Source organism: Balaenoptera borealis, assembly GCF_965194805.1.
Source record: "Balaenoptera borealis genome assembly, chromosome: 5".
Lineage (NCBI taxonomy): Eukaryota > Metazoa > Chordata > Mammalia > Artiodactyla > Balaenopteridae > Balaenoptera > Balaenoptera borealis.
In genome coordinates this window covers 13,192,057-13,211,080 of record NC_138862.1, presented here as the reverse complement: position 1 = coordinate 13,211,080, position 19,024 = coordinate 13,192,057, and the positions used below count along the sequence as shown (strand labels likewise).

At 50.0% G+C, this 19,024-nt stretch overlaps 1 protein-coding gene across 4 annotated transcripts in view; it reads left to right on the top strand.

Moving 5' to 3' along the window:
- The window catches only part of HUNK (hormonally up-regulated Neu-associated kinase), a 106,299-nt gene extending 94,269 nt beyond the window's left edge, over window positions 1-12,030 (top strand). For 2 of the 4 annotated variants that reach the window (XM_082393672.1, XM_082393669.1), the window contains 3 exons: window positions 1-48; window positions 5,379-5,559; window positions 8,669-12,030. In XM_082393672.1, coding sequence (XP_082249798.1) covers window positions 1-48; window positions 5,379-5,559; window positions 8,669-9,327 — 888 coding nt within the window. In that variant the 3' untranslated portion in view covers window positions 9,328-12,030. The remainder of the gene's footprint in view (window positions 49-5,378; window positions 5,560-8,668) is intronic. The other 2 variants (XM_082393671.1, XM_082393670.1) reach the window with 1 other exon arrangement.
- Window positions 12,031-19,024: the final 6,994 nt, after the last annotated feature.

Here is a 19,024-nt window from a genome sequence, read left to right as displayed (position 1 = left end):
GCCTCCCTGGGCACCTGGACAAGAGACCTCGAATTTCACGCTGTGCAGGTAAGAACTTGGGGGGTTATGATGGCTTAGTCAGAGTTCTCCAGAGAAACAGAACCAATGGGGTGTGTGTGTGTGTGTGTGTGTGTGTGTGTGTGTGTGTGTGGTGCTTGGACACCCAGGGAAGGGCTGATGTTTCAGCTTCATCCCTATGTCTTCTGGAGGCAGAATCCCTTCTTCCTCAGGACACCTCAGTCTTTTTCTCTTAAGGCCTTTAACTGATTGCACGAGGCCCACCCAGACTGTAGAGGCTAATCTGCTTTACTCAAAGCCTACCAATTTAAACGGCAGTCATATCTACCATATACCTTCACCGCAGCATCTAGACTGGTGTTTGACTAGACACGGGGTACCCTGGCTTAGCCAACTTGACACATGAAAGTAACCATCGCATATGACCCTGAAGGTTGGCAGATCTCTGCCCAGGGCTCTGGACCCTGCACACCTCCATCCTGTCCTAAATTCCAACATGCAGAATCCTGTTGTAACTGTCACATATGACCCTGAAGGTTGGCAGATCTCTACCCAGGGCTCTGAACCCTGCCCGCCTCCATCGTGTCCTGAATTCCACCGTGCAGAATCCTGTTGTAAGTGGATTTGTCAGAATCCCTCAGATCAGATCAGTGCTGTCTATGCGTAGTTGACCATTTTTTTACTGTCTTGCTAAAACTACACGCTTGGCTATGCGTTCGTGTTTCTACCTGTAAAGAAGTGGGGTTTACAACAGTCCAGGGCTTCCCGGCTCAGTGGCCTAATTTATGAACCAAGCCCTCTTTTTTCTCAACTCAGTTGCTTGTTTCCTATGGCAAAATCAGGCCTCTGTGGCTTTCCCTTATGGGATGGGCAGCAAGGAACCAAAAGCAACCAGCAGACAACACCTGGGCCCCTGGGCCATCCCAGGTGTCCACGATCCGCACCTGGTTCTGATGTTCCAAACAGCCAGGTGAGGTTGTCTCATCATCAAGGGGACCCCAGGCTCCAGAAAGCCCACGCTGAGCGGACTTGAAGACTCCTCAAAGAGGACAGCTTTAGCTCGCCTCCAGTCCCCTGGCCCCTCCGCTGTGCCATCACTGACACTCTGTGGTCAGTTCTGCACTGTGTGAGGGGCAGGTGGCCCCGCTGGGCAGCACTTCCTCCTGCAGCCCCGGGGGTGCGGGGCTGAGGGGGTGGCCCCAGGAGGCATGGCCGCAACTGTCCTAGTTGAATGAATGCCTTTGCCTTTCAGACAGTGAAGCAGGCGAGATGTGGGGTTCATTTTTTATAACCGGAGAGCTTAGGAAGGACCCACCCTTTTGGTTATAGATGGGGAGGCCCGTCCCTCAAGGGGAAGTGACTTGCTGAAGGTCAACTGGCCGTACCTTCAGGAGCAAAACGGGAAAGGCAGGGGGAGGGCTGCGGCTCTTTGGAGCCAGGAGCCTGGAGTCACAGGGAAGAGTCTAAGGGGACCCGCGCCCTGGAGCTCAGATCTCAGAAGCTGAGGACTGGCTCCCCGCTTCTCCCCGGCCCGGCTGCCGAGCCTGCAGACGCCTCCCTCCTGTAGCCCAGTGGATCCTCGCTCAGTGGTTTCTTCCTCTCCTCCATCAAACAATCCACGACATCCAAAGAGTCTTGGGTAGGTAACCCTTTAAGGGGTCACATTTTCAAAGTGTCCAGCTTTGTAAATGTCCACGCACATGTGTGGTGGTTGGAACGTGGTTGAAAGAAAACAAGAAGCTGTTTTGTGTGGGGCTTGCTTGCGGTCTCCTCTTGGATCTGCCTTGGGGGTGCGGACTGAACATGAGGGGGCAGAGGAGACCCCTGAAGCTTCAGCTCCATCGCCCACCCTTAGGCACACGCGGGGGAGGGGCGCACCGCCCTCCCGTGAGAATCACAGGGAAACCAAAGAGGCCTGAAGGCAGTCAGCATTGCTGGGTGGGGTGCGTGGGAATGGGTGCAGGCATGTCAGAGGGGGAACGTAATTAGTCCTTCTGGAGATCTGTTTCTGTTACATAAGGCAATTCAGCGTCCTGCTTCCTGGGAAATCTCTTTTGGAGAAAATAGGCCATGCAAATGAACAGGTAGAATTGGATGATCAGTTGCATTTGTAACCTGTGTTTGGAAGGCATGAGGATGGCTGCTTGTAAACAAACTCGTTTCCTGGGGGCTGGTGACCCTTCCACCGGGACTGACTGACCCAGGGGATTGTCCCGCACAGGGAGCGGTCCGGTGATGAACTCTTGGTATCTCCCAAGAAACCGGTCACTGTGAAGTCACCCAGTCTTTTCGGCTGGAGAAAGGTGCTCTGGGGGTTATGGAGGAAGCACCATGGTTCAGGATCCTGGGATTAAGTTCAACAGGGGGGCCTGAGCAAGCTTTCCCGCAATCTTTAGTCCTAAATCCATGTCCCCTTTCTTCTGCCCCCATCGCAGGCTTTCTGCTCATTGCCAAATACCCCTTTGTCGGTTGTTGGAGAGATTCCCAGAGCCAACCTTGGTCTCTTCCTACAGAAAACTCTCATACCTTGTACACCTCTTGGTTCATGAGCTCTATCTGGGTGGTGATACTGGCCCCCCAAAAGTTTGCATCTTGATCCTTTAGCTTTGAGAACCCATGGAGAGTTAGAAAAGGGCTGAGCTGGACCCAGGAAGCCGTCGGCAGGAAGCCCTCTGAGTGCAGGGAACTCGGGGCAGCCCAAAGGAAGGCGTGCTCATCATTCTTAAAAAAATCCTTAAAAACGGGCCGGGGGCGGGGGGAGGGGGGGACTGAAGTTTTGCTTTTTCTTTCAAATACTGTTTTACAATGTATCACAAAAGCGTGTTTGATTTCTTTTTTCCTGTTTAAGGTGTTACCAGGTAGAACTTATGAGTTTTCTCGTAAAATCAGAGATAGAACGGAGCAAAAGGATGGAATTCTGCCAGACTTTTCGGGACAGGCCCTTTGGTGCCTGGGGGAGGCTGGGGAACGTGAAAGCTCACTCTCCTTTGCCGTAGAGACGGGGGCCTGTTGGTGTTTGATAGAAACGGGGAGGGGGGGCAGCGGAAAATTGTGCTTGGCCTTGACCTGGAGCGGATGCCCCCTTCCCCCTCCGTAGTGTCCTGCCCACGGCCTCCTCTGTAGCATTCCAGATGCCGACCCGGAGCCCTGGGACTACAGTGGGGTCCCTGCTCCTGGCCAGTCGCTGTGCCCAGCCTTCCTCTATGGCACTGGAAACTCCTGGCCCTGCCCCAGGCTTCAGGCTTCCGGAGGGCACTGTGGAGTCAAGCGTTAAGAACACCGACTTTCAGGGAGGGCTGTGAAAAACTGAGTTGCCGTCCGGCTCCTGGATGAATTCTTTTTTTTCTTTTTTTTATTGAAGTATAGTTGATTTACAATGTTGTGCCAGTCTCTGCTGTACAGCAAAGTGACTCAGTTATACACATGTAGACATTCTTTTTTTATATTCTTTTCCATTATGGTTTATCACAGGATATTGAATATACTTGTGTGTGCTCTACAGTAGGACCATGTTGATTATCCATTCTAAATGTAATAGTTTGCATCTACCAACCCCAAACTCCCAGTCCATCCTTCTCCCTCCCCCACCCCCCCGCCTTGGCAACCACCAGTCTGATCTCTATGTCTGTGAGTCTGTTTCTGTTTCGTAGATAAGTTCATTTGTGCCATATTTTAGATTCCACATATAAGTGATATCACATGGTATTTGTCTTTCTCTTTCTGACTCACTTCACTTAGTATGATCATCTCTAGTTGCATCCATGTTGCTGCAAATGGCATGATTTCGTTCTTTTTTATGGCTGAGTAGTATTCCATTGCATATACGTATCACATCTTCTTTATCCATTCCTCTGTCAGATATTTAGGTTGTTTCCATGTTTTGGCTATTGTGAATAGTGCTGCTATGAACATAGGAGTGCATGGATCTTTTTGAATTATAGTTTTGTCCGGGTATATTCTGGGGGAATTCTTTACCCACCACAGTCCCCTCTGCAAGAGGGGATAACAGTATTTGCCTCGTCGTGGGTCGTGCTCTTAGAGTAGCGTCTTGCATTCCAAGCATCCTCAGTAAAGGTGCCAGTGGCTGTCCAGAAGCTGGGGAGGGTGTTTGCAGAAGTTTCACCTCTGCTTTCATCCCACTTCGCCCCTCCTCGGGTGACGAGCCACCTCAGCCAAGGCGTAGGCCCCAGGGAGCTATTGTCCTCATGGTGACACTCAAGGCTGGGCTGGGCGTCCCCACTGTCCATCTCTTCACAGTCGTTCTTTCCCACTCAAAACCTGGACATAATGAACCCCAGTTCGTAAAGGCTCTGAAAATCCTCATTAGAAAGGGCTACCTGAGTGCAAGGGGATGTTTCCTCGAGAAGCTTTTCAACAACATCAATGAAAAATAGATGAGCTCTCTTGAATTGCAAATGCTCTTAAGGTTTAAGGCAAAAAATGTGAAAATCGGTCTCTTTTCCCCCGCTCCCTTGTGGTGAGGTCCGGATTCAGTTGCCTCTGTTTAACAGTAAACATCAAACATAATCTTTAGGGCCAGAAAAAAGCTTCCTTTTAGCAACATCACCCTTCCCAGAAGCTTGAACCCAATTAATTTTAATTTAGTTCCATTTCCACTGGCTTTTTTGTTTTTGTTTTTTAATATTTCAATAACTATTTATTAAGCTTTCTCTCTGTGCCTGCCTTCATGCCTGAGGCTGTGGGGTGGAAGATATATAAAACAGTCAAATTCACTCCTAGCAGAGGGATTATAAATGAGTTAAATAAAGGCAAGACTGACAGCACAAGTGGCTGAATCGTGCCAATTTAAGTACACAAGTAAAAGCCCACGTGCCCAGTGGGGGTAAAGGGGTCAGAAACTCACCTAGACTGGCTCAGGGCTCCGTGGGCTGGTCGTCCACCTCCTCGGCTTGACTGAACACACAAGCACCGAGGAAGCAGTTACGTTTCCTTTGCAGAATTGCCTTTGCAAAACCACTACTGTGGGCAGAATCTTAGGGCTCTGCTATAAATAAGACAGCAGGTTTCCGGGAGTCCTCATCTGCTTTGCCTCAGTTTGTTCAGTTTGTTCTAGAATAATGGACCACCCAGGGATGATCTTGCCCTTGTTGGAACACGTCAAAACGGCATAGGGCAGGGAGCTGGGGACCACCGGAGCCTGCTGTGGCCCAGGGGGAGGGAGGGAGGTTCCCTGGAGCAGCCGCTGGGCCTCAGCGCTTCCATTGTTCAACATGTAGCTGAGAGCCTAGCGTTTTGGAAAACTGGGGTTTCTTAACTCTACTTCGATAACTCTTCACAGAGGGACCCCATTGTGTATTCTTGTGTGCGTCTGAGTACCTATGTTTGCTTCTGATTGGAAGGATAAAAAGCCCAAAGAACAAGAAAAAAGAGGGGATTTTCTTCACCGGCCATTTTCCAAGAAGTTGGATAAGAACCTGCCGTCGCACAAGCAGCCCTCGGCCTTGCTCATCACGCAGGCTCAGAGCACCAGGGCCCTGCTGAGGGACCGGAAGGCCGCCAAGCCTGGCCTCCCCGACAAAGGTGGGTCAGCTCGGGGGGCTCTCCAGGCCGTTTGTGTTCAGCTGCGGGGCCGCCGTGTACCCCATGCTGGTGGCTGTGTAGGCCCCTGGGACAGACACGACTCTCGTGCCCATGGGAAAGCAGGATCAGTGCGTGCAAGGCAACCTGAGAATAAGCAAGTCCAGGCTGCCGGGTGCTGTCTACCGGTGTGGACAGGATTTGAGAAAGCAGAGGTGGGGTGCACGGGATTGTGGGAGCAGAGATCAGGGGGTAAGGTATTACAGGCGTAGAGATTTTGGTGCAGAAAAAGAGATCAGGGTGAAGGAGCAGAGATCGGGAGGAACGGTTTTGCAGGAGCCGATGTCAGGGCGTGTGGTACTGTGAGAGCAGATATCAGGGTGTGTGGCATTGCGGGAGCAGAGCTTGGGGTGCATGGTATCATGGAACCAGGAACGGGTGTTCAGTACTTGGAGGGGCAGAGATCGTGGTGCGGGAGCGGTGATGGGGGCGTGCTCTTGTGGGAGCCTTCACCAGAGAAGTGCACCCTGAGAGGCAGTGATGTGGGCTTTGGGGTGGAGGTAGGGTGCTCAAACCCAGCTCTGTAGTTGGTTGTGGCCCAAGTTCCTTACCCACTGAGGATCTTAATTGGTTCCCTTACTTGTGAGGAAATCTACCCGTCAGAGCTACCGGGTGGATCGAATGAGATACGGGTGTGGGCTACTCTGCCTCATTCATCATCCAGCACGTGAGGTAACTGATCCACGCGGGTCTCCTTCCTCTGGGCCAAGCATCCAGCGATGCAGAGGGGGGGCTTAACACACAGAGAGCCGGGAGGCGGGCATAGGGGGCCGGGGAGCATCCTGAAGCCAACTGTGGGGTAGAGGAGAGGTTCTCCTTACGGAGGGCGGATGGGAGAGATTGTGGAGTCCAGTCTTTGATCTCTTTGTTTTAAATAGGAAGAGACTGAGGTTCCAGGAGGGCCCTGGCTGTCTGAGATCAACCAGTGGTTCCCTGGGGAAGCAGGAAAATATCAGAGATTCAAACAGCACCAAGCAGCATGGTCCATTTGACTCTGAGACCGGTTCTCACCCAGAGAAGAACAATGCCATTTAGTTCAGTTTCACTCTGCAGGTTTCAGGAAGGCAGGGACCCCACTGGAGGGACTGTGCTTGTCCCTCCTTGGGGGAATCCTCCTTTCTGGCTTGGGAACAGGCAGCAAATCCTGTTAGGACCCTTGGCAGTGGCGTCCTATGGATTCCCCAAGGAAAGTCTAGGTCAGGGCTGCATATGTGGGGGTAACTTTGCAGCCCCAGAGGTGGAGTGCATTCCTTGATACTTTCCTGGACCAACTGTCCTCTGTTTCTTTGCATTTTTCCTTCCTCCTGGGATTTGAGAGCTTGTTGCTGAGAAGCACCCCGGAGCCTATATAATTGCTAGCACTGACCACTCACTGTGCGGTAGGCACTGTTTCAACTCTTACCTCAACCCAGTGAAATCATTCTCACCCCCATTTCTAGAGACGAGGAAATAGCCCAGAGAGTTGTCCAAAGTCAGAGAGCTGGTGAGTGACAGCATCTAGATTTCCAACCAGGCAGCCTGGCTCTAGAGCTTTCTCTCCTGACCAGTGTAGCCGACTGCCTCCCGGGAAGGATGGGATGAAGAGGAGCTGGCAGTCATGCTCAAGGGTCGGGGCTGGTGACTGTGCCCTTCTTGCGGGGGACACTGCAGTGTCTGGCTCTGTGCCCCGGGGCTGACTCTGAGCAAAGGATCAGTAGGGCGAGTGTGGGGGGCGTCCTCCCAGGATCTGCACCTCTGGGGAAGTGAAGGAAGCAGGACGGCACGGAGGGAGAAACCGGGCTACAAGTTGGGAGCACGCAGCCATCTCAGGGAGGGACGGGGACCTCACGTGCCAGCTGGAACACTGGAGACGTTAGCCATCGATGAAATTTTCCTTCTCTCTGCCGGTGAATCTCAGGCATCTGTGCTGGCCCGAGGAGGAGGTTTATTTCAGGATCTGTGTATTTATTTATGTAAGGCGAAGGATTCCCAGTGCCCTGGGATGTCCCCGAAATCTCTGCTGGGGGCAGCAGCTTGCTCCTGCCTCCGGGCCCCGACGGGGCCTATGAAATATGATGGTAGGAAAAGGCAGCTAAGATAGGGCCTGTTCCATAGGAACTTGGCTTTACTTCCCTCACCTCCAAACTCGTGGAGGTTTTCCCTTTCTTTTCTGGCAGAGTGTGCAAACCTGGATTCTAGTCTGTGCCAACTTGAGATGGAAACCCTGGGGGTCGGCTGGTTGCCTTAAATATACAGAGGAAGAGTGTTTCACCCCTGTTCAGAATTAGGTGAGGCTCCGGTGAGACAAAAAACCATGAGGGAGCCTTAAAAAGGAAGGGGATTCTGACCCGTGCTACACTGACACGGAGGAACCTTGAGGACATTGTGCCCAGTGAAACAAGCCGTTCACAAAAGGACACATATTGCGGATTCCACTTATACAAGGGACCTAGAGTAGTCACATTCATAGACGGGTTGCCCCTGGCAACCACTGTTAGATTTGCAAGGTGAAGAGTTCTATTTCACAGCAGTGTGAATGTACTGAACATTACTGAACTGTACACTTAAAAGTGGTTAAGTAATAAACACTTTAAAATTCATGTTATGTAATTTTTACCATATTTTTTTTTTAAAAAGTCACAAGGGTAACCCTCCTTCCAGCTTTGATTATCTGAGGACCAGATTTGCAAGTCCTCAGAGAGCTGGTATCCATGTGCTTCCCCAGTTTTGTGGTCGTTCTGTTGAGCCATGGACCTTTTTATTCAAAGGCTCTTCGGCAGGGTCCAGAATTTTAAGCAACCGAAAGGAGAACAGATGTTAAGCTGGCGCCATGAGGCAAATCAGAATCCAGGAGGCCTCCCATCACCAGCCTTCTGTGCCCTCCATTCTAGGAAGACCGTCTGATTCCCCATGGGGAGAATGGGATGCTGAGGCCATTCACTTCTTGGTTCCATCTGACCTCCCTGGATAACGCACTGTCTTAGTGAAGCTGGAGGTCAGAGCAGGCAGGAGTGGGCCATTGGCACTGTTTGCGTGGCCATCTTCATGTTTCCTTTGCTTTCTTGGTGTGCAGATTCCTTCGGCTGCCGCAATATTTTTCGCAAAACCTCGGACTCCAATTGTGTGGCTTCCTCCTCCATGGAGTTCATCCCCGTGCCACCCCCCAGGACACCCAGGATTGTCAAGAAACCAGAGCCCCCTCAGCAGGGGCCTGGGAGCGCTGGCATCCCTGCCAAGGAAGACCCCCTGATGCTGGATATGGTGCGCTCCTTTGAGTCTGTGGATCGTGATGACCAGACGGAACTGCTGTCCCCGTCCCATCACTATAGGATTCTGAGCTCCCCTGGGGGCCTGGCTCGAGGGAATCCCGGTGAGCGGACACTCTCTCCCGTCCTGCTGCCTGGAAGCCTGTCACCTCTCCAAACTCCTTTGCACCCCACTCTGGTCTCCTTTGCCCACGAAGATAAGAACAGCCCCCCCAAAGAGGAGGGCATGTGTCCCCCAGCCCCGGGGCCTGGCAATGGCACCACACAGCCCCTGGGGAGCCCGAACTGTGTGAAGAGCCGAGGCAGGTTCCCCATGATGGGCATCGGACAGATGTTGAGGAAGCGGCATCAGAGCCTGCAGCCCTCCGCAGACAGGCCCCTGGAGGCCAGCATGCCCCCGCTGCAGCCCCTGGCCCCCGTGAGCCTCTCCTTCGACATGGCTGACGGGGTCAAAGGCCAGTGTTAACCTGGGCCAGCGGCGGGGTTCTTGGCATTTCTAAGGAAGGCAATGGAGCCGCTCCCTACATCCGTCAGGGCATGAAGACTCAAAGGCCTCTCACAGAGCATCCTTCACGGTCTCACCTCCTCCTGACATGTGATGTCCCCACAGCTGAAACCCACAGACCCAGAGCCTGTACAGCCCAGTCCCGAGTAGGGCCCCCTGGAGATGCTGGGATCCCCCAGGAGGGTTGGCTGTCTGTGCGTCCAGCTCCAATCACGCACGGCCTCCTTCCTCCCACCCACTCACCAGCCCTCCACCCACCTCCCTCAACTGCGCTGGGGGTGAGAACCCAGCATCGGGCTCTGGCCCAATCAGATTACAGACCCTTCCGAGCTGTTTCTCCACTTCGTGCTCTGTGTGTGCCTCTCAACGGATTGTTCTCTTTTCAGCAGTCAGATGGCGGCGTCACAAACTGGTTCACCCAGGCACGGTTTCCCCTCTTTTCATAGAGGTGGATCCCTGCAGGGGTGGCAAGAGTTGGCGACCTGGAGCACCCAGTCCCATGAACCCCTGGGGAGGACAGGCAGGAACCTCCGAAAGCAGCACCGCCCCCTCTGAGCAAGAAGGGGCATCTGGTCAAAGACTGATCCGAACAGTGGGGACGCCAATGAAAGGAAAGGGCCGATGGGGACACTCATTTGCCAAGCGGAGTCTTGACAGATTTCTTTTCTCTTTTGGTTGAAACTTGCTAATGGTGGAATTATCTTCTCCGAAGATGATTTTTCTTTATGTGATGTCATTAAACCGAAACAACATAATTTTTAAAAACCTGGATGGAGAGATGAGAATTGATTTCACCAAACTCCTGTTCTCACGGGAGGATAAGCGTGGAGGGCATCAAAGCTCACCCAGGTGATGTTTTGAGTGGCTGGTGGCCCACGCTGGCCTGCAGGAGGGGCGAGATCACAGCCGGCCATGTGTTCTTCCCATCGGATCAACAGAGCCCTGATCCTGCTGGAAAGGGTAACACATAGTTACAGGTGGTTATTCGGAAAGAGAGAAGAGAATTAAGGTTGGATATGGATGTACTCGGAAGGCACCATTAGCTCTGTGCAATGCGGTTTTCAAGCTGCCAAGGAAACAGGCATGATTTAGAACTCAGCCAGTTTGCCGTGGGCTGTGAGAGGCTCGTCTGGAGGGCATCACGTTCAAAATACAGTACCGTGTCTTCTTTGAGGACAGCAGCATTCCTCACACAGGGTTGAGTCCATGTTCTGTTTTCACACCTTTTGCCAAGGATGGAACCAAAGATGCATCTCTGGGTCTGTGTCTGTGCCGTCCCTCTGTACGTGTTTTGTGGACCCCAGCGTTGTCTGACCGTGTGTAGCTTGGAGCCCACCGGGGGCTGTCTCCACCGGGGGCTGTCTCCACCGGGGCCTGGGCCCTGGCACTTGGCGGGGACCACTTGGTGGTGAGCGGAACTGGCAAAAGAAGAAGAATCAGCACAGGTTGGATAGAGGTCAGTTCGGAGACGGGTTACACTACAGCCTGGAGTCTTTGACTGTTGGCTGGTGCAGGTGCGGCCAGAAACCACTCATGTGGCCACCCCAGGGCTAGTCCTCCCAGCCCACTGATTCTGAAGAAAGGCCACGGCCTTTGAGCATTTGCAAAGCCTGCCTTCCCTTCCACCGGCAGCCAGCCTGTGCCAGAGAGTAGCGGGGATGGTCCTTCGTTTCTTCTCATTCAGCACTGGTGACCTCCTTCTGCCCCAAACGTCTCTGACTGAGCAAGGCGAGAGCGGATACTTGGCTGTCCCCAGAAGCCACTGCCGTGCCCAGTCTTGGCCGACCTTGACAAGACCTGGGGCTGCTGCTTCCCCCTGGATGGGATCACCCCAGCCCTAGGGCTAGGGAGCAAGTCAGGCTCTCCGCTGTTGGTGGCACTCCTTTGGATGGCTCCAGACCGGGTTGTGGAACTTTCCGTTGAAAATAGAGCTTTTTAAGCCGAGAGAAGAAAAGCATCTGAGAAAGTCCCTCTCTCCATTTGACATGAAGTGTTTGGTTTTTGATCGCCGAAGAAGCCTTTTTGAAGATGGTTTCCAGCTGCAAGTGCCGGCTCTGCAGGCTTGCAGGCTGCGTGCCTGTGAACTTGGTCTAGCTCTTTATGTCTCTCTCTTGTGTTTTACTTGCCTCGAGAACATGAGCATTTCTGTGTCGCTGTTAGCTTGCTGGGACGTGCTCCCCGATCCTCGTATGCTTCCAGAACGGCTGCAGGCTCTCCTACAACTGACCAACTGCACCACCACTGGCAACTTGAACTGTGAACTCAGGTTTATTCCAAACCCAGTGAGAGGTGAGGGGGGAGTGAGGAAGGGGGGAAACTGTATTTTGTGTGTGTGAGCACCTGACAAATCTATGGAATCGAGTGAGAGAAGAAATGTTAATTCTTTATTATTTTATTATATTTATATGGAGACCTTGATTATCCCTTTGGTAAGTACAAAGCGTGTTGTCTCTTTGACCCATGACTGTCTCTCAGTAGTCTGCACCTGGGAGCTGAGTCAGCCTATAGTTACTGCCGGAAGTGACAGCTATCATCGTGTGACATCCGGGAGGAAAAGTCAGCTTTCATCGTACCATCTGGTCATAAGTAAGGACTGTATTTATGTCACCATTATTAAATATATGTACTTTTATAACGACTGTGAAATACACTTTTCCCTCACTATGACTGCTTCATTTATTGGCTGATACATCTTAAAACTAAGAGCACGTTGCAAAATAGTGGTATCGTCTCCTACATAAAGTTCTTGGCCCAGGAACTGACAGGATACAAGAGGGGATCGAGGTGTGGGTATTTGAGGGCATTTTTGGCTTCGTTTCACTTGCCACAGGGTGTCTGCCAACGTCTATCTGCCTGACGTACGGCAAATGGCAGTTCAAGACGAATCAGCATTTTTCTTTTTTTTTGCGGGGGGTGTGGTCAGGATCTTCCTTGTCGACTCTGAAAATGGCACATGAAGAATGCCATCTGTGAACATTACCTCTAGCTTTTGTCCTTGTTTGAGGGTTGGGGGAAGAGGAGTGATGAGTAGAATGGAAGCGGGGTCCAGACGGGGTGTTTGGATTGGCCCAGTTCTGACTTCATTCATAACTGTTCACAAAACATTTTTCATATCTACAGACTTGCTGAAGCCCTGTGTCCCCCTACAGTGTGGCTCCCCTGTACGGTGTAGCATGGTAGAAAGTGAGAGGCCTGCAGTTTCCACTACGCAAAGCTCGCCCTGAAGTTTGATGGAGTGGGGATGGGGGAGGCAAGAAGGTGTATCTAGTTTTGATGATGATATTTTCTTTTAGGAATCAGAACAATTTAGAACAGAAGGGACCTGAGATGATGGGGTTCAACCCAAGCTTTTTTGAAGAAGAGAAAACTGGGGCCCCAAATGGTTTAAGGACTCTCCAGGGTCCCTGAGTGAGCTGGTCCCTCAGTGGGTCTGGGGGGGCAGGGCACCTTCCTCAAAGAACACAGAGAAATCAGAGAGCATGGCCGCCGTGGGCAGAGGGGAAAGTCAACAGCAGATCGAACCATCCTTACAGCACGTATCTTTGGGGTTTCCACGTGGGCCAGGTCTTTGTGCTGTTTTAAGTCATTCTCAAAATTGTGCAGTTTCTTGAGATTCTGAGCATCACACGCTTTCCGTCTACCATCAACTCTTTTTTTTTTTTTAAACTCTTTATTTTATATTGGAGTACAGTTGATTAACGATGTTGTGTTTCAGGTGTACAGCAGAGTGATTCAGTTATACATATACATGTATCTATTGTTTTTCAAATTCTTTTCCCATTTAGGTTGTTACATAATATTGAGCAGAGTTCCCTGTGCTATACAGGAAGTCCTCACTGGTTATCTATTTTAAATATAGCAGTGTGTACATGTCAATCCCAAACTCCCTAACTATCCCTCTCCCCTCCCTTTCCCCCCAGTAACCATAAGTTCGTTCTCTAAATCTGTGCGTCTGTTTCTGTTTTGTAAATAAGTTCATTTGTGTCATTTTATTTTAGATTCCACATATAAGTGATATCATACCATACTTCTCCTTCTCTTACTTCACTCAGTATGACAACTCTTGAAGCTGGACAAAGACTCTTTCTTTCTCAGCAGATCTCCCAAGTAAGCAGCCATCCTGGATAGCCTTGTTATCTATGTTAGCTGTTAAAAGGCTACTGGGTTTTACTAGATTAAGTCAATAAAATACTTTCTATATAGCCATGTCATAACGTGAGACCAATTCAGAAAGAATGTGAGACTGATATTTTTAGGGGGTCTGGAAGCCTCTTGATTATTGTATTTGTTTTCTTTGTAAGACCCTCTGAGTGTTACAGGCACAGTTAGAATAATTCAGAGCAGTAATGGGAGCTGGTTCAATTTAATGTCATCACTTTTCAATGAAAAGAGCATATTTCCTGAGTAGTAAATGAGTGTACTATTTGTGGCAGATTTTTTTTTTTTTTTTTTTGGTCAAGGGTGCTTTTCAGACACCTGGTTCCAAAGACAAATGGAGTCTGTGTTTGCACTTCGTTTCTGTGGACCTGTTTTCGGGACACACAGTTACCTCTGAGAGCTGATGCCTGTGGCACCAAGGGCCTGGGGGTGGGAAAGGGTGGGGAGCATCTCGGCCTTTGCAATTCCCTTCTATGTGTATATCCACGTTTGAGCTGGTGTGCGGATAAGGAGGTCTTTGGGGGCATGAGCTCTGGGAGCGTAGAGTAGACTGATGTGCAGCAAACTCAGGGACTAACCAGTGACACATCACAGAGTGGACGGTGCCAGGATGCTGCATTATTTACGGGTGAAAAAAATAAATGGCTCCAATTTAAGGGCCTGAGTTAGTTACACAACATATTCCTTGTTCAGAAGATGGCCCATAGCTGTTTTTTTTTTTAACTTATTTACTTTATTTATTTATTTTTGGCTGCATTGGGTCTTCATTGCTGCGCGCGGGCTTCTCATTGCGGTGGCTTCTCCTGCTGCAGAGCACGGGATCTAGGCACGCGGGCTTCAGTAGTTGCAGCAAGCAGGCTCAGTAGTTGTGGCGCACGGGCTTAGTTTCTCCACAGCATGTGGGATCTTCCTGGACCAGGGCGGGCTTAGTTTCTCCACAGCATGTGGGATCTTCCTGGACCAAGGCTCGAACCCGTGTCCCCTGCATTGGCAGGCAGATTCTTAATCACTGCGCCACCAGGGAAGTCCCCCCATAGCTATTTTGAAGAGAAAGTCTTTGGCTGATATTATATATAAACCCTCAGGAATAACAAAATTTATTTTTTCTAGGCCTTGTTACTACAGCCAGCGAACAAAGGGCAGAGTGCAAGTCTGTGTCAGGAATAAGGCTTCTTGTCCAAGGTTAGGTAGTGAATTCACAGCAGGTCTGAAATGAGCGTGCCTTCTGTGATCCTTCTCCAGCGTTCGGCTCTTCTCTGACAACCAGTGTGTTAGATAGATCAGCCTTTGCTATGATAAATTAAACCCCAAATCTCTGTGATGTGTGCAATAAAGCTTTATTTCTTACTTACACAAACGTTTATGCACTTTGGCTGACTCCAGAGTAGCTGTCCTCTATGTGGTGACTCAGGGACCCAGGCTGCTTCCAGCTTCCAGTTCTGTCCACTCAAAATGAAGCTTCTCTGGCTGCTACAGCCAAGGAAGGGCGAGCTGGAGGGCTTCCACTGGCCCGTGAGAGCTTCATGAGAGCTGGAGCTAGTCCTGTGGCCCTGCCTGTGAGCAAGAGGCTGAGAAATGTGTGGGACCGTATGGATATTTTGGGTGCAGTGAATGTTTCTGCCACAGGGGAAGTGCAGATACCTCTCACTTAAAGGTTCCCTAAAGTGGGATTGGCCTTTCCCATTGTTACACAATTATGGCACCTCTTCATGTGTAAGGGCTATTTGTTCTAAATAAAGGGATAAGCATTGTTAATTATAGATACTTCCTTTAATTTAAGAAGAGCGTTATAAGCTGAATTGTATACCCTCAAAAATTCATATATTGAAGGTCTAACCCCCAGTACCTCAGAATGTGGCTGTGTTTGGATATAGGGCCTTTAAAGAGGTGAGTTTTAAAAAGACCACCATTAGGGTGGGCCCTAATTCAATCTGACTGGTGTCCTTGTAAGAAGAGGAAATTTGGATACACAGAGGGGACACCAGACAGAGGAAAGACCATGTGAAAACACAGTGAGAAGGCAGCATCTGCCAGCCAAGGGGAGAGGCCTCAGGAGAAACCCAACATGCTGACACCTGGATCTTGGACTTCTGGCCTCCAGAACTGTGAGGAAATAAATGTCTGTTGTTTAAGCCGCATGGTCTGTGGTATTTTGTTATGGCAGCCTCAGCAGACTAACACGGTGGGGAGGCCAAATAGAAATATTTATATATTCTACAAATCCTACAGATTTTGTCCCATATGTTGAATCTCATTTACCCTTTTCTTGCAACTAAATTACTCCCAGAAAGTTGTCCCTTTTTTGGAGTGAAATTCCACCTTTTCCAAGTGTCCCCGATATGCTAGACCCATGTGCCAGTTGTTTTCAAGTATATTTCTTCCTTCAATCCAGAGACCCACAGACTTTTCTGTAAAGGGCCAGATAGCAAATACCTTATGCTTAGCGGATTGTCATGCAGTCTGTGGTATATTCTTCTTTGTGTTTTGTTTTTGTTTTTCTACAACCCTTTAAAAATGTCTGGTGGGCAGACAAAAACAGGCCACAGAGATTTTGGCCCTCAGGCCTCCCGCTTTAATCCTCACAAGAACCCTGGGGAGTGGTCACATTGTCTCTATTTTACAGGTAAGTTGAGGTAGCTTTGCCCAGTTCACACAACCAGCACTAATGCGGTCACAGGCCACAGATGTTCAAAATGTCCCACCACCCGAAAAGAAGAGAAAGAGAGCTCCTTCCTGTATTGCTTTTGGTAGATTTCCACCGCTGGTTCCATCCACGGGCGCGGCGATACTTCAGGAGAACGTCCTGGTCACCAGTCTGCCGCTGCCACGATTCGTCCCCATTCTCGGATTCATCCTGCTTCATCCACGCAGAACAGAGCGTGGCCCTGGTGCTCAAATCACATTCCATTCAAGCCGTTTCCCATTCTCTTTGTGAATGGCCTCTCCAAAATGAGCTCTTGCTTGCTCATAAAAAGAGAGAGCTTAGCCAACATTTGAGGGAAAATGTCTAAATCTAGAGCAGATGTGTAGCTGCGTGATGTCTTGTAGATGAATCATGACCATTACTCGAACCTGAATGACACGGTGTCACCACCGGCTGGACCAGCGTCCCCTCCACTGAAAGAGGAATCGTGCCATCTGAGTCAGAGAGCCCATTCAGAGCCCTTCCCACCATGGCCACTTCAATTACGCGAGCCATTCTCACTTTCAGAGCCTTTGGGCCCAAGTCACAGAATCACAAGGACCTTGGGGTCACCTAGTTCCTGGGCTTAGGCCCCCCCAGGAGCTTGGGGCAGTCCACAAAGAGCAACAGGAAACATGGGTTCTCAAGATAAGCACGAAGCAGCTTCTTGGAGCAGAGCTTTTATAACTCACTGCTAATTAAAACAATTTTTTTTTTTTTTTTTTACTTAAAACTAACATATGTCATGTATTCAGATGCAAAATTAGTGTGAATATTGTGAATCCACCCCTGATTGTCCTCTCTGCTTTGGATATTTCAGGGGATAATTTTAAAAGGCAGAGTCAGGGTCAACCTCCCTCATTTACAGATGATGCTTTTGAGGCCAGAATGGAGAAATAAGGCATGAGGAACTCAAACTTGTCATTGGCAACATCTGCCTCCATGGTCCGTTCTCTTCCCACCACCCTGCGTGAAGAGCCCAGAATTAAGGGAGTGGCTGGGGATGCTTAGGAATGTCACGATGTCTGGGGTCTACTCGTTCCCTCTTGCAAATTTTGGGCCACAGAGAGGGTGGATAATAGAAAGAAGGAAATTGATTTGTGAGGAGTATTTGAAGGAAGAGGGTATGTGTAACTGCTCTCTCCACCTTCCCAAGCATGGTTTGTCTTGCCCTTCTCTGGGTACTCCTGGTCCTCCATGAGTACATCCAACACAGGGATGGATGGGTGGGTGGATAGTAGATAGATGGGTGGGTAGACGAGTGAGTAGATGATGAATGGATGGGTAGGTGGTGGATGGATGGGTGGGTGGATGGGTGAGTGGCTGATGAATGGATGGATGGGTGGTGGATAGATGCATGGGTGGGTGGTAGATGGATGGGTGGGTGGATGGGTGAGTGGCTGATGGATGGATGGGTGAGTAGCTGATGGATGGATGGGTGGGTGGTGGATAGATGCGTGGGTGGGTGATAGATGGATGGGTGGGTGGATGGGTGAGTGGCTGATGAATGTTTGGGCGGGCGGTGGATAGATGGGTGGGTGGTGGATAGATGCGTGGGTAGATGGTAGATGGATGGGTGGGTGGATGGGTGAGTGGCTGATGGATGGATGGGTGGATGGTGGATGGATGGGTGGGTGGTCGAACTGATGCATGAATAGTATTAAGAGTAAATGTGGAGAGGAGTTAGATGACTTCAATTAGTGGATGGCTGAAGGGCACTTCAGGGAAAGGAAAATACTGCTCTAACCCAGAGTATAAGCCCGCAGATATATCATAAACGTTCAAGCAGAGGGCCTGGGAAATAAATAGGGCTCTCAGTTTGGGTACCAACATCCTTCACAGAAGACGGCCAGAGTACTGCCTCCTCCTAATATTGGTCCATTCACCATCCTGGAAACAAGTAATCATGGGCCTTGGTTGTGTGGTGAAGCCATTGTCCCCATTTCTTAAAGGCATAGAGATTTGGCAAGAAGGTGAGGCGATTATGAGAGAAGCTGGGACAGTTACCTGGCCTCCTCCTCCCCCCACATGGTTGCTTACTAGCCTAGTTTACTGAGGCCCAAACTCTTCTCTGTATCCTAATACTGACTCTGAAATGCTCCTTCTTATTTACTTTCATATCTTGTCATCCCAATCTTTCAGCTCTGTTGCACACAGATCATCTAAAAGCTACAAACAGATAATGCATTTTTACAAGGGAGATAGAATGTCTCACCCCAGCTGACCTGGTCTCTTCCCCTCTGCTATGGGCTGAATTGTGTCCTCCCACAATTCATATATTGAAGCCCTAATTTCCAGTATCTCAGGATATGAATATATTTGGAAATAGGGCTTTTAAAGAGGTAATTAAGTTAAAATGAGGTTGCTGTTAGGGTGGGCCCTAATCCAATGTGACTGATGTCCTTATAAGAAGAGGAAATTTGATCACACAGAGAAACACCAGGGATACACAAGCACAGAGGAATGACCATGTGAGGACACGGGGAGAAGGCGGCCATCTGCAAGCCATGGAGAGAGAGGCCTCAGGAGAAACCAACCTGCCAGCCCCTTGATCTTGGACTTCCAGCCTCCAGAGCTATGAGAAAATAAATTTCTGTTGCTTAAGCTGCCCAGTCTGTGGTATTTGTTATGGTAACCCTTGCAAACTAATACACCCACATATTCCGGGTGTGGAAATAATGAAGACTACCCAGTGAGAACAGACAGAGGCTATTTCTCAGAGCTCGCTGTAGCAAGGGAATCAGAACCATCTCAACAGCAGGCAGGGGAGTGGGAAAGCTTCGTAGTGGGATCAAGGGAAGGCTTCAGGTGTGCCCC